General features: G+C 43.9%; 1 protein-coding gene across 1 annotated transcript in view; it reads left to right on the forward strand.

Annotated features, from left to right (window-relative positions):
- The window catches only part of afg1lb (AFG1 like ATPase b), a 31,065-nt gene that overhangs the window by 11,362 nt on the left and 5,344 nt on the right, over positions 1-14,359 (forward strand). Inside the window, exons 7-10 of the mRNA XM_029736271.1 lie at positions 1,995-2,053; positions 7,426-7,508; positions 9,341-9,411; positions 9,705-9,805. Coding sequence (XP_029592131.1) covers positions 1,995-2,053; positions 7,426-7,508; positions 9,341-9,411; positions 9,705-9,805 — 314 coding nt within the window. The remainder of the gene's footprint in view (positions 1-1,994; positions 2,054-7,425; positions 7,509-9,340; positions 9,412-9,704; positions 9,806-14,359) is intronic.

Below are 14,359 nucleotides of genomic sequence, written 5' to 3' on the forward strand. Positions count from 1 at the left end.
CTCGAGGCTGTAATCGCTGCCAAAGGTGCTTCAACAAAGTACTGAGTAAAAGGTCCGAATACTTATGGAAATGAGATATTCAAGTTTTTGATTTGTTATAAATTTGTTAAAATGTCAACTTTTTTTGCTTTGTCATTATGGGGTATTGTGTGTAGATTGAGGGGAAAAAAACAACAATTTAATCAATTTTAGAATAAGGCTGTAACGTAACAAAATGTTGAAAAAGTCAATACTTTCCAAATGCGCTGTAGCTCCAACTGTTGTTCTCTCCACTAAGAAGGTACACTATATATACGAAAGTATGTGGACAAATTTGTCAGCCACACCCATTGCTGACAGGTGGATAAAATCGAGCACACAGCCATGCAATCTACATAGACTAACATTGGCAGTAGAATGGCCTTACTGAAGAGCTCCGTTACTTTCAACGTGGCACCGTCATAGGATGCCACCTTCCCAACAAGTCAGTTTGTCAAATTTGTACCCTGCTAGAGCTGCCCCGGTCAACTGTAAGTGCTGTTATTGGGAAGTGGAAATATCTAGGAGCAACAACGGCTCAGCCGTGAAGTGGTAAGCCACATTAGCTCACAGAACGGGACCGCCGGGTGCTGTAGCACGTAAAAATCGACACTCACTACTACTAAGTTCTAAACTGCCTCTGGAAGCAACATCGACACAAGAACTGTTCGTCGGGAGTTTCATGAAATGGGTTTCCATGGCCGAGCAGCCGCATACAAGCCTAAGAACCATGCACAATGCCAAGCGTTGGCTGGAGGAGTGTAAAGCTCGCCGCATTGGACTCTGGAGCAGTGGAAACGCGTTCTCTGGAGTGATGAATCACACGTCACCATCTGGCAGTCCAACAGACAAATCTGGATTTGGAAGATACCAGGAGAACGCTACCTGCCGGAATGCATAGTGCCAACTGTAAAGTTTGGTGGAGGAGGAATAATGGTCTGTGGCTGTTTCTCATGGTTCGGGCTAGGCCCTTTTGTTCCAGTGAATGGAAATCTTAATGCTACCGCATATAATGACATTCTAGACGATTCTGTGCTTCCAACTTTGTGGCAACAGTTTGGGGAAGGCAATTCCTGTTTCAGCATGACAATGCACCCGTGCACAAAGTGAGGTCCATACCAAAATGGTTTGTTGAGATCGGTGTGGAAGAACTTGACTGGCCTACACAGAGCCCTGACCTCAACACCATCGAACACCTTTGAGATGAATTGGAACTCCGACTGCGAGCCAGGTCTAACCGCCCAACGTCAGTGCCAGACCTCACTAATGCTCTTGTGGCTGAATGGAAGCAAGTCCCTGCAGCAATGTTCCGACATCTTGTGGAAAGCCTTCCCAGAAGAGTGGAGGCTGTTATGGCAGCAAAGTTTGGACCAACTCAATACTAATGCCCATGATTTTGGAATGAGATGGTGGACGAGCAGGTGTCCACATAACTTTTGGTCATTTAGTGTACCGTAACAATGTTTAAACAGGTCTAACTTCATTGTCAGCTGCAACTCCTGTAAGCTTAAACCCAAACATCAACAACACCTACTCATTTCCATCTTTCCAAGTAGTTTAAGGGTGTGTGTGTGTGTGTGTGTGTGTGTGTGTGTGTGTGTGTGTGTGTGTGTGTGTGTGTGTGTGTGTTTTATCTGTCTATCAGGGATGCTACTTCAGATGTAATTTGTTCCAGCAGAGCTAATTGGAAAGTCTATTCACGGGACTCTGTGGACAATGTCCAAGCTGAAAAAGCGAAAGTCCTTTCTCCCGCCACCATTGTTTGGGAATGTAATGAATTGTATGTTGCTGCTGCTAGCGGCTGCTGCGGGTAGAGAAATCCATTTTTCTCCCTCTGCCCCCATCCCTTTTGTGCTGCCTCCCAACCCATCCTTTAGTTCATGAATAGCCACTTTATGTGCCAATCTGTGGTGGGAGAATTACATTATTAGGAGGCTAAACAGCAGCGCTAACATGGCGCCTCCCTCTCCTTTCAGATCTGTACAAAAATGGACTTCAGAGAGACGCCTTCCTGCCTTTCATCAACGTGTTGAAGGTAAAGACAGTCATCCCCTCTTCTCTCCTATTTTTAATTTATTCATTCATTTCTCTCATCCACCTGACACCACACACACACACCTCTGTTACTGTGTCTGTCTCTTTCCAATTTGCTATTGTGTGTTTTTGTGTGTGTGTGTTTTCTACCTGAGAAGCACGGTGTCACACACGATGTCACAAAACTGACTTTGATCATACCTGGAGATGGTGAAAGACTCAAAACGGACACAGAGGGCGAGGGGGATAGAAAGAGAGTGAACGCTCGCTGTGTGAATGGGAAATGGACAAGCGAGCGGAGGGAATGAACCAGCCTGCTTGCATTTCAAAGTGAGGAGAGAAAGGGGTGAGGGAGGGGGGGAGGCGGGCGAGGAGGGGGGTGGGCTGTGAGGTAGCACCATGGATAGAAACTAGCAATGCTCTGAGACTACTTTGCAATTTAATAGCATTATTATAAGCAGGTAGAACCATTATCCATTAACCATTATCCTGGCAGCACCAGAGATGATTACGAGGTGTTTATACTGACTATGATCATAAATAATTGCAGAATAATTTAACATGCATTTTGCAGGAGAGGAGGAAAACATTCTTCCACTTTTCACAACTAAATAGTAGAGATAAACGTTAGGAAATGGATCCCTCTTCTGAAACGGAGGGTTGTGTGGGTGCTCTAACACACACACACACACACACACACACACACAACAGGGGTACTGCTGAGTAATCATCAGAAGACGTACCAGAACACGCAAAACAGACAACCCAGGCATTTCCCTAAAGAGAGCATCTGCTAATCCAAGAAGGACCTTTCTCATTGGCTAGATGATACCTTTTACCACTGGTGTATGTAGTTAACACAACCACCAACCTTTTTTAAAGAGAATTAACGTACCGATTCTGCATGTTACTCATTAAGAACAACGAGATTTCTGTCTTAGGGGTGTGGTTTGATGTGGAAGCTACTAATGTTTGTCCCCCATGAGACACCATAGGAACAAAGTCAGTATCTCTTCCTCAAAATAGTCAGAATGACTCTCTAAGAACTCAAGAAATTTGTAATTAATTCTGATGTTTTTGCAGAGGTTTTAGTCACTCAATTTTATATTTTGATAAGGTATTTGGTGCAGTATTTCTCAAGTTATAATTTTTTTGCCACATTGTCTTATATAAACAAAGTCCGATCAGCTACAGTGCTGGGCAGGTTTGTCTCACTGTCTGTGTCTACTGCGGTAGAATTGGATAGAGTGCAATCACCACAGATGTGTATCCCTTGTTAGTTGGCAAATGAGCCTTTGTGGAAAATCAAAACCCTAACCATCAAATAAGTCATGACAAACTCACTTACAAAAGTCTGTTTTGGACAAGACTGACTTTGGCCAAAATTATCCTATTTTCACTTAGTAATCAATTTTGACACTAGAATAAATGTTTCTGACTAATATTGATGCCACAGGCCGTTTTTTCTATCAGAGAAATTGTTTATTGGCTTCAGTTGTGCTTTTTAAAGTCATAAAGCACTTTCACCCAAACTTCTATCTACCCATTGGTTTTGGAATGCACAGGTTCTCAGGGGATTAAGGTTTGGTTTGGGGGAGGGTTTAATGAAGAGCTTCAGGGTCACTGGAGCTTAACTGTGTGTCCCCTTCCATTTTGGTCTTTCACCAGGGCCTTAAAGTCACCCTACCCAAAAACCGCTCCCCTCTCCACCTCTTGCCCTCGTCCTAATCCCAGCCTCATAAGGAACTGTGAATGCCCCTGGTCCAATTCGGCCTCCTCTCTGTCCCCTGTCTTTCAGACTCCCATGTTCCCCTTTGTGAGGCCATCTGGTTTTGGGGTAGAGTGGAGAGTTTGGGGATGCTCCCCTCCCAACAGTGGACGTTCTGCCAAATTAGCAAGGGGTGGTGGGGTGGTTCCTTGCCCCCACTGGGTGGCCCTTAATAGTTAGAATTAAAGCTGGAAGGGACCAATGATTCCATCCCTCTGACTCTTTGGATGTAGAGTCAGTGTGTTTTGGGGTGAAGCCCTGGTGTGAACTGGGAGGATGGGGGAGTAGTGAATGAGTGAGGGTGTGAAAATTGCCTCTTACCTCTCCTCCCTGTCACCTGAGCTGGAGTGTTTGGGGTTAATTCCTTCCTCTCCAGATTGGATGTCTTATATCTCTATTGACTTCTGATTAGAGGAGACCCCAGGGACCCTCGAACCACCCTGCCAAGCCCCACAAACCACCCTCCCAAGCCCCCCAAACCACCCTGCCTCTGCCCCCCACTAGCTACCTTGCCGAGTCTTCTGCTACCCTCCTGCCTAGCCCCCCTCCTACTGTTCCCAGCGCTCACAGGGGTAGTTACATATGTGATGAAAGAGAGAGCGAGAGAGGGAGATCACACTCGCTTCGATCTGTCCTCTCTCCCTCTATCCCCCCTTTCATTCTCTTCAGCATTTCTTTCTGCATTCTTTCTCTGTCCCTCCTCCAACTTTCGCTTCTTCACTCTTCTTTCCCTCTCTTTCCCTCGACCCCTCTTTCTCCTTCTTCTCTCCCTCTGTTCTCCCTCTCTGCAGGCCCAAGGACAGGACTCTGTGTGTACTGAATATTTTTCCCTGCCCTCTTTTGATGCCGGAGAAATATGATAAATTGATTGTCTGTATTTTCTTTCTCTCCTCATCTAGCCTTCCATTGTGGTGGCTAATTGCTTTGTATGGCAGCCATTTCTTTTTTGAAAATATATATTTTTATAAATAAGTCGACTAGTGCAGATTGCTCTGCTGCAAGGAAAAAATTGACTGAAATGGTTGTGTTCCTCTCTAGTAAAGGCCTTTCTGTCTGTTGAGGACCTACGTAGAGGGGTTTGAAGAGTTTCCAGTAAATGAAAATTGATGGCTGCTATTGTCCCCCTGGTATTTAGTTACATAACAATAATGCTCCCTGTGCCTTGGGTTTTACTTTTTTCACAGCAGAGGGTTCAAGTCATGTATTTTCCAATGGAATATAAATAGCCTTGCATTTGTTGTTTCCATGGACATTCTATCGGTGAAATGTAATGGTGTTCTTATTTTTAATGCCTTTTCCTTTCAGGACTGTCATTCTGTCTTGCCCCTAGAATATTTGTTCTAAGTTTTTTATTTGTATTTCTCTCCGTGCATTCCCCGTGTTTCTTCAATCCAGTCTCCTGCTCTCGCTCGCTCTCTTGCTCTCTGACTGCCTCCCTCCTATAGGAGTACTGTTGTGATTGTCTGCTTCTCTCTGGTGCGCTAGTGGCCAGGTGCAGATGGGACACCCTCCTACCCATGCCGCTGCATGTCGTGGGGGGGTACGGGAGGGAGGCTGGGGGTGGGTGGGTCTGGAGGAGTGGAGCTGGGGGGGTTCAGTGGGGTCCTGGATCACCTAAAGGCGGGCCCTGTGCTCAAAAGATGTTTCCTCAAGAGGAGCAGCCGAGGCAGGGGGAGGTTGTGAGAACGACCCCGTGGAACAAACCATCCAGGACCCAAGGCAGTCACACTTTAAGGGAATAGCTCATTAGGTGTAATTAGGGTGGTCACATTGTTATGTCCCCCCTGTAGCGTCACTTGGAGTGAATAAATTCACCACACACCCGCTTCCCTCCCCAGTTAGTGAAAACACTTTGATGTCAGAAGAGTCGTCCAGGACGGGCCAGCATAAAGGCACTGTTTTAGGCTTTCTCTTTCTCCCAACCCCTCTATCCCTCCCTCCCCTTTCTTCTCCCCCTTCACACAGGCTGTAAGACACACACGGATGAATGGATGACAACCTTTCCCCTCCAACTCCCGCCCCCACACACACACACACTCTCTCTCCCTGCCCTCCCCCCCAACTCTTTTTCAGCCTTCCCACCCCATGTTCTTTGAGGCCTGGTCAATTCTCTGGGCCAAACAAAAAAAAAAAGCATCAAATGTTTTCTGCAGTTGGTAATGAGGGAGTGGACCTCATCAGGCCGCAGTAGTCAGCTATCCTTGGCTTTTGTTGCCGCTCAATAGCACCACGCTCTTTGAAAAACTCAAAAGCAACTTTTTGAGGAGTGAGGGACAGAGAAAAGGGGGGGGGGAAACCACTGTTTTTATGCTAAACGGCTGTCAAAGAGAGAGTGGTGGACAGCTTGGACAATGACATGATTGGAGCTACATGTTTTAGGATGACTTTTTCTAAAGAGACTGTCATGGCTGTGTGAGAAAACAAGATAAAGCAAGCAAGGGTGCTCTTTGACTGGTGGTGAGATGGAGAGAAGAGTAGAGTCATAGGTGAGTGAAATCTGCGAGGAAAGAGTGAGAACTTTCCAAACCCCTCAAGATAGTAATCATGTAATAACCCACAAGGCCTCCTGCTCATCTGATTAGAAATAACCAATGATGCCATCATCACTGATTGTGTTGCCTTCACGTCTCTGTCTATCTTGCCATCTCTCTCTTTCTCTCTCTCTTATTTTCCTTCAAGAGATGCTGTGAGTGACCCATCAGGCTTCTATAGGTAGACAAATCGAAGAGGGGAAAAAAAGACGGGAGAAGACAAGATTAGCGTTAGTTTTGTAATGCGACGTGGTAGTTGATGGCGTCGCCGAGGTGTTATTGCGGAGGGACTATTTATCTGTCGGCCGCGGCGCTGCTTAGCGAGGTCGCGGCTGGGTTGATGAAATGACATATCCCTTTTGTGCGTGGGGGATGGAGAGTTTGTCAGGTTGTTATTAAGCCTGATTCAACCAATTGGCTCGGAGTGGGAACCCCGTTCGTGTGAGCGGGCGCAGAGATAAGAAGTTGACAGCGGAGGTAGAAGAATGGAGTATTTCCGTCTCCTTGCTTTGTGGTGATTGCTAATTATCCCACTGCTCAAGGAGGCCGGTGGCACAAATTCACTGATTTCATAATTTGCTCCGAGCTGTCACTGAATACTGATTTGTCTGGCACGGCGATCGTTTGATGATATACGTTTTTTTTCTTCTCTTCTTTTCTTTTTTCTGAGAATAGAGGAGATAATGATTATAGTGTGCCCCGCTCGCTGACATGTATCGCGTTGCCGTTTTATACTTACTGGGAAAGTTTGAACTCTGCAGCAGAAGTTTGAACTCTGCTGTTCCACTTGACTTAAGAAAGGACTGCAGATCAGCTAGATAAATACAACAATGAAAACATGACAAAAACATGAGGAAGTTAGTCAAGCCTTAAAACATTACAGTACACTTACTGCCATACTTCTATCCATTGTCAGCTCCTGTGGAAATGCTATTATGCACCTTTCACTAACTCTCACTTACACAAAACCTTAACCCTCTTACACACAAACCCACATTGGTTTTGGTGCCAAGGTTGTTTTGGCCACATTGCACATAGTTTTTTTTGTGTGTGTGTGTGTGTGTGTGTGTGTAGGAATACTGCCAGCCCATGGGCATAGACTCAGGAGTTGACTACAGAAGACTGGACCTACCTTCAGCAGGGAAACTCTACTACCTGTAAGTGTGTGTATGCATGCATGTGTGTTTTCTCTCACAATGTGAAAGAGGATTTATAGCCACACTCCTAAATAAGAGTCAGTCTCTTTAGCTTAGCTCATCTTTGTGTTTGTTCTGTCTGTCTGTGTGTGTCGTCGTCCCCCCCCCCCCCCCACTCTGCAAATCCATCTCTCTGTGTGTGGCAGTATGGAGGACACACACACACACACCTGTTTACACAATCCCTGAGATATAACACTATTACATCAACCCACATAAAAAATGCTACAGTTTACTATATAATACTACAGTACTTACTATGTAATCATGTAGTGAAGTGTAGAATACTATACTAAACACTGTCGTATCTCTCGATCATGTGTAGTACTTACTATAGCATTTTGTAGTACATTGTAGAACACTATAGTAGTAAATACTAGTGTTATCCACAAAAAAGTAGTTTAACTTTAGTAATACTAAAGTATTTCCTTTTCATATACCCTGCCCATTCCCCTCCCCCATATCCCAATTTGCGCCCGCCATAAGTGAGAAACCTACATGCCAAGTATAGATTATATATTGTGTATATTCTATAGGTTATAGAAAAGAGCAGAAGGTTTTTTATTATTTCTCCAGTAGTTTTCCTCAAGGAGAAAGCCCCCATTTCTATGTCAAAAATAATACAACAAAAACACTTTAGTAAATACTACAGTAATATCACAAAAAACAATGCAGTCCACAAAAACACTGCGGTAAATACTACAGTATTCACCAGTTTCCAAAAACACTACAGTAATTACTATAGTATGTATACTACACTTTTTTGTTACTACAGTATTTATACTATAGTTGACTGTAAATACTACAGTAAATACAGTTTTTGCTAACTTTAGTCCGCAAAAACACTACAATGAATACTACAGTGAAGTCTGCAAAAACACTACAGTGAATACTGTAGTACTTACGCCATAGTATACTATAGTATTTATTTTCATGTGGGAACCTAACAAAGCACACACACTAACTGTTCTGCCAGTTTGCATTACTGTCACTGTAGGTCAGTGTCCTTAATGTTACTGCAGGTTAGTATCAGGGAGAGAGCAAGAGATGGACAGACCAAAAAAGGCAGAGGGAGTTAGGAGTAGGTAAGGACACTAACCTACATTGACAGTAAAGACACTAACCTACAGTGACAGTGAGATACCTAACCTACAGTGAGATACCTAACCTACAGTGAGATACCTAACCTACAGTGAGATCCCTAACCTACAGTGAGATACCTAACCTACAGTGAGATCCCTAACCTACAGTGAGATACCTAACCTACAGTGAGATCCCTAACCTACAGTGAGATACCTAACCTACAGTAAGATCCCTAACCTAGAGTGAGAGATAAAGAGACAGATAGAGGAGTAGAGAAATACAAAATGATTGAGTTTGAAAAGGCAGAGTAGTATTCTTCCGATTCTTCCACACACACACACACACACACACTCACACACACACACAGAGTATGAATAACGTTGTCGTTGCTCATTGCGTAGCCAGAGATTTCAAGTGCTTTTCTCTTTCAGTGTATGCAAATAAAACACATTGCACTCCTCTTTACCTGAACGAGAGTTAAAACACATGCACAGACAGACCGATTCAATCTGCCACGCATTCACAGGCTAATGTTTGTGTTTGCAGTCTAACATCTCGTTTTTTGGAGATGGAGTGAAAAGCTAAGTACCCCCCTCCTTCCCCCTCCCCGCACCCGCTGTTTGATGTGGCCACTTCAGCCTTATTAATTTCATATTCTATTTTTCGCCCTCTTTCTCTCTTCCCCATTGTTTGTGTGTATTTGTGTGCAGCACCAGAGAGCCTGATGCGGAGGCCTTCATGGATACGCTGTTTCACGAGCTGGCTGTGAGACAAAACAATGGTAGGAAGTTAATGTACCTCTTGTAGTAAGAGAAAGGGGGGAGAGAGAAAATAAAAGGGTGAGAGAGTGGACTGGGGAGATTGAGAGACAAGGATAGGAGAAAAAGAGAGAAGGGGAAAATGGAGGCAAACAGAATATGTTCACTTACACTATTGGAACTTACATTACTATAGTAAACTGGTAGGGCCAGTGATAATGAGGCTAAAGTAGTGGCCATAGTTTCAGTATTGAGTTGATGTCTGTGTATGATCAGCTCTATGTTTGGTCAATTAATCGTGTGTGCGTTTCCGTAGTAACGGGTCCCAGGGTCCTGACGGTGCAGGGCAGAGAGTTGAGACTGGAGAAGACCTGTGGAACCATCGCTGACTGTACCTTTAAAGAACTGTGTGATAGAGTGAGTTACTTCCACAACCATCTTCTCGATCACTCTCTCTTTATTTGTATTTATCTCCCTCTCTCTTTCTCCCAACTCCGTCTCTCTCCTGCTTGTTATTGTATCTCTCTCTCTCTTCTCTGTGTTGACTATGCTCTGCTACTTTTTCTCTTCCAACCAGATCCCTCTATTCTTCCTTATTCTCTCTCTTTTTGCCCTCACTCCCCCCTTCGCTCTCTTTCCTGTTTTCTTCATTCATCCACTCATTGTACTTTTTCCTGCTTTTTTTCTACCTCCTTCATTGTGTCCTTCCCCTTTTGTTTCTACCTGTTCTTCTTTTACATTTTTTCTTGCTCATTCTCATTCCTTCTGCTCTCGTCCTTGCTCCCTTTTGTCCCCTCCAATTCTATATTCATTCATCTGTGCGCTGTTCAAGGTCAAAGACTACAGGCTATTTTTAACAGTTTTGTTCAGCAGGGAATAGCATTGGCCTTTTTAGTGTTTCTAAACTGAACAAAAATATAAACGCAACATGTAAAGTGTTTCATGAGCTGAAATTAAAGATCCCAGAAATGATCCATATGCCAAAAGGTGTATTTATCTCAAATGTTGTGCACACATTTACATAAGTATTCAAACTCTTTACGCAGTACTTTGTTGAAGCACCTTTGGCAGCGATTACAGCCTCGAGTCTTCTTGGGTATGGTGCTACAAGCTTAGCAAACCTGTATTTGGGGAGTTTCTTCCATTCTTTGCAAATCCTCTCAAGCTCTGTCAGGTTGGAAGGGGAGCGTCGCTGCACAGCTATTTTCAGGTCTTTTCAGAGATGTTCGATCGGGTTCAAGTCCGGGCTCTGGCTGGGCCACTCAAGGACATTCAGAGATTTGTCCCGAAGCCGTCACGAAGCCACTCCTGCGTTGTCTTGGCTGTGTGCTTAGGGTCGTTGTCCTGTTTGAAGGTGAACCTTGCCCCAGTCTGAGGTCCTGAGCACTCTGGAACAGGTTTTCATCAAGGATCTCTCTGTACTTTGCTCTGTTCATCTTTCCCTCGATCCTGACTAGTCTCCCTGCTGCTGAAAAACATCCCCACAGCATGATGCTGCCACCACTGTGCTTCACCGTTGGGATGGTGCCAGGTTTCCTCCACACGTGACGCTTGGCATTCAGACCAAAGAGTTCAATCTTGGTTTCATCAGACCAGATAATCTTGTTTCTCATTGTCTGAGAGTCCTTTAGGTGCCTTTTGGCAAACTCCAAACTTGTTGTCAGGTTGCCTTTTACTGAGGAGTGGCTTCCGTCTGGCCACTCTACCATAAAGGCCTGATTGGTGGAGTGCTGCAGAGATGGTTGTCCTTCTGGAAGGTTCTCCCATCTCCACAGAGGAACCATCGGATTCTTGATCACCTCCCTGACCAAGGCCCTTCTCCCCTGATTGCTCAGTTTGCCCGGGTGGCCAGCTATAGGAAGAGTCTTGGTGGTTCCAAACTTCTTCCATTTAAGAATTATGGAGGCCACTGTGTTCTTGGGGACCTTCAATGCTGCAGAAATGTTTTAGTACCCTTCCCCAGATCTATGCCACAACACAATCCTGTCTCGAAGCTCTATGGACAATTCCTTTTACCTCACGGCTTTGTTTTTGCTCTGACATACACTGTCAACTGTGGCTCTTTATATAGAGAGGTTTGTGCCTTTCCAAATCGTATTCAATCAATTGAAATTACCACAGGTGGACTCCAATCAAGTTGTAGAAACATCTCAAGGATGATCAATGAAAACAGGATGTACAGTTGAAGTCGGAAGTTTACATACACTTAGGTTGGAGTCATTAAAACTTGTTTTTCAACCACTCAACAAGAAATTTGTGAACAAACTATAGTTTTGGCAAGTCGGTTAGGACATTTACTTTGTGCATGACACAAGTAATTTCTCCAACAATTGTTTACAGACAGATTATTTCACTTATAGTTCACTGTATCACAATTACAGTGGGTCAGAAGTTTACATACACTAAGTTGACTGTGCCTTTAAACAGCTTTGAAAATTCCAGAAAATGATGTCATGGCTTCAGAAGCTTCTGATAGGCAATTGACATCATTTGAGTCAATTGGAGGTGTACCTGTGGATGTATTTCAAGGCCTACCTTCAAACTCAGTGCCTCTTTGCTTGACATCATGAGAAAATCAAAAGAAATCAGCCAAGACCGCAGGAAAAAAATTGTAGACCTCCACAAGTTTGGTTCATCCTTGGGAGCAATTTCCAAACGCCTGAAGGTACCACATTCATCTGTACAAACAATAGTATGCAAGTATAAACACCATGGAACCACGCAGCCATCATACCGCTCAGGAAGAAGATGCGTTCTGTCTCCTAAAGATGAACGTACTTTGGTGCGAAAAGTGCAACTCAATCCCAGAACAACAGCAAAGGACCTTGTGAAGATGCTGGAGGAAACAGGTACAAAAGTATCTATATCCACAGTAAAATGAGTCCTATATTGACATAACCTGAAAGGCCGCTCAGCAAGGAAGAAGCCACTGCTCCAAAACCGGCATAAAAAAAGCCAGACTACGGTTTGCAACTGCACATGGGGACGAAGATTGTGCTTTTTGGAGAAATGTCCTCTGGTCTGATGAAACAAAAGTAGAACTGTTAGGCCATAATGACCATCGTTATGTTTGGAGGAAAAAGGGGGAGGCTTGCAAGCCAAAGAACACCATCCCAACCGTGAAGCACGGGGGTGGCAGCATCATGTTGTGGGGGTGCTTTGCTGGAGCAGGGACTGGTGCACTTCACAAAATAGATGGCATCATGAGGCAGGAAAATTATGTGGATATATTGAAGCAACATCTCAAGACATCAGTCAGGAAGTTTAAGCTTGGTCGCAAATGTCTTCACTTTCTAGTAGTGAAGACATCAAAACACATATGGAATCATGTAGTAACCAAAAAAGTGTTAAACAAGTAGCCACCCTTTGCCTTGATGACAGCTTTGCACACGTTTGGCATTCCCTCAACCAGCTTCATGTGGTAGTCACCTGGAATGCATTTCAATTAACAGGTGTGCCTTGTTAAAATTACATTTGTGGAATTCCTTTCCTTCTTAATGCGTTTGAGCCAATCAGTTGTGCTGTGACAAGGTAGGGTTGGTATACAGAAGATAGTCCTACTTGGTAAAAGACCAAGTCCATATTCTGGCAAGAACAGCTCAAATAAGCAAAGAGAAACGACAGTTCATCATTAGTTTAAGACATGAAGGTCAGTCAATGCGGAAAACTTCAAGAACTTTGAACGTTTCTTCAAGTGCAGTCGCAAAAACCATCAAGCGCTATGATGAAACTGGCTCTCATGAGGATCTCCACAGTAAAGTGAGACCCAGAGTTGCCTCTGCTGCAAAGGATAAGTTCATTAGATTTGCCAGCCTCAGAAATTGCTGCCCAAGTAATGCTTCACAGTTCAAGTAACAGACACATCTCAACATCAACTGCTCAGAGAAGATGTGAATCAGGCCTTCATGGTCAAATTTCTGCAAAGAAACCACTACTGAAGGACACCAATAATAAAAAGAGACTGGCTTGGGCCAAGAAAACACGAGCAATGGACATTAGACCGGTGGAAATCTGTCCTTTGGTCTCTTAGATTTTTGGTTCCAACCGTCGTGCCTTTGTGAGATGCAGAGCAGGTGAACGGATGATGTCTGCATGTGTAGTTCCAACCGTGAAGCATGTAGGAGGAGGTGTGATGGTGTGGGAGTGCTTTGCTGGTGACTTTGTCAGTGATTTATTTAGAATTCAAGGCACACTTAACCAGCATGGCTACCACAGCATTCTGCAGCGATAGGCCATCCCATCTTGTTTGCGCATAGTGGGATTATCATTTGTTTTTCAACAGGACAATGACCCAACCAAACTTCAGTCTGGGTAATGGCTATTTTACCAAGAAGGAGAGTGATGGAGTGCTGCATCAGATGACCTGGCCTCCACAATCACCCGACCTCAACCCAATTGAGATGGTTTGGGATGAGTTGGACCGCGGAGTGAAGGAAAAGCAGCCAACAAGTGCTCAGCATATGTGAGAACTCCTTCAAGAATGTTGTTAAAGCATTCCAGGTGAAGCTGGTTGAGAGAATGCCAAGAGTGTGCAAAGCTGTCATCAAGGCAAAGGGTGGCTACTTTGAAGGATCTCAAATATAAAATGGTTACTACATGATTCCATATGTGTTATATCATTGTTTTGATGTCTTCACTATTATTCTACAATGTAGAAAATCGTAAAAATAAAGAAAAACCCTTGAATCGGTAGATGTGTCTAAACTTTTGACTGGTACTGTATGTGCTATTATTTCATTGTGGCTAGGAATTTATATCCATCCATCTCCACGATTTTGTCTGTTGGGAAATGTTAATATTGGTGATCAATATTAGAGAAAGTGTTCTAATCTAGGTCCAATTGCTGCAAAAATGTGTATAGCCATCAATTGGAAACGCCTCATATTCCCACTCAATAACAAACTGGAGGACTGAACTATCTAGTTACATCCCACTAGGTTTCTATATACTACGAAGTAAAAAAAAACAGAC

This window comes from Salmo trutta, chromosome 1 (genome assembly GCF_901001165.1).
Source record: "Salmo trutta chromosome 1, fSalTru1.1, whole genome shotgun sequence".
In the NCBI taxonomy this organism is placed as follows: Eukaryota; Metazoa; Chordata; class Actinopteri; order Salmoniformes; family Salmonidae; genus Salmo; species Salmo trutta.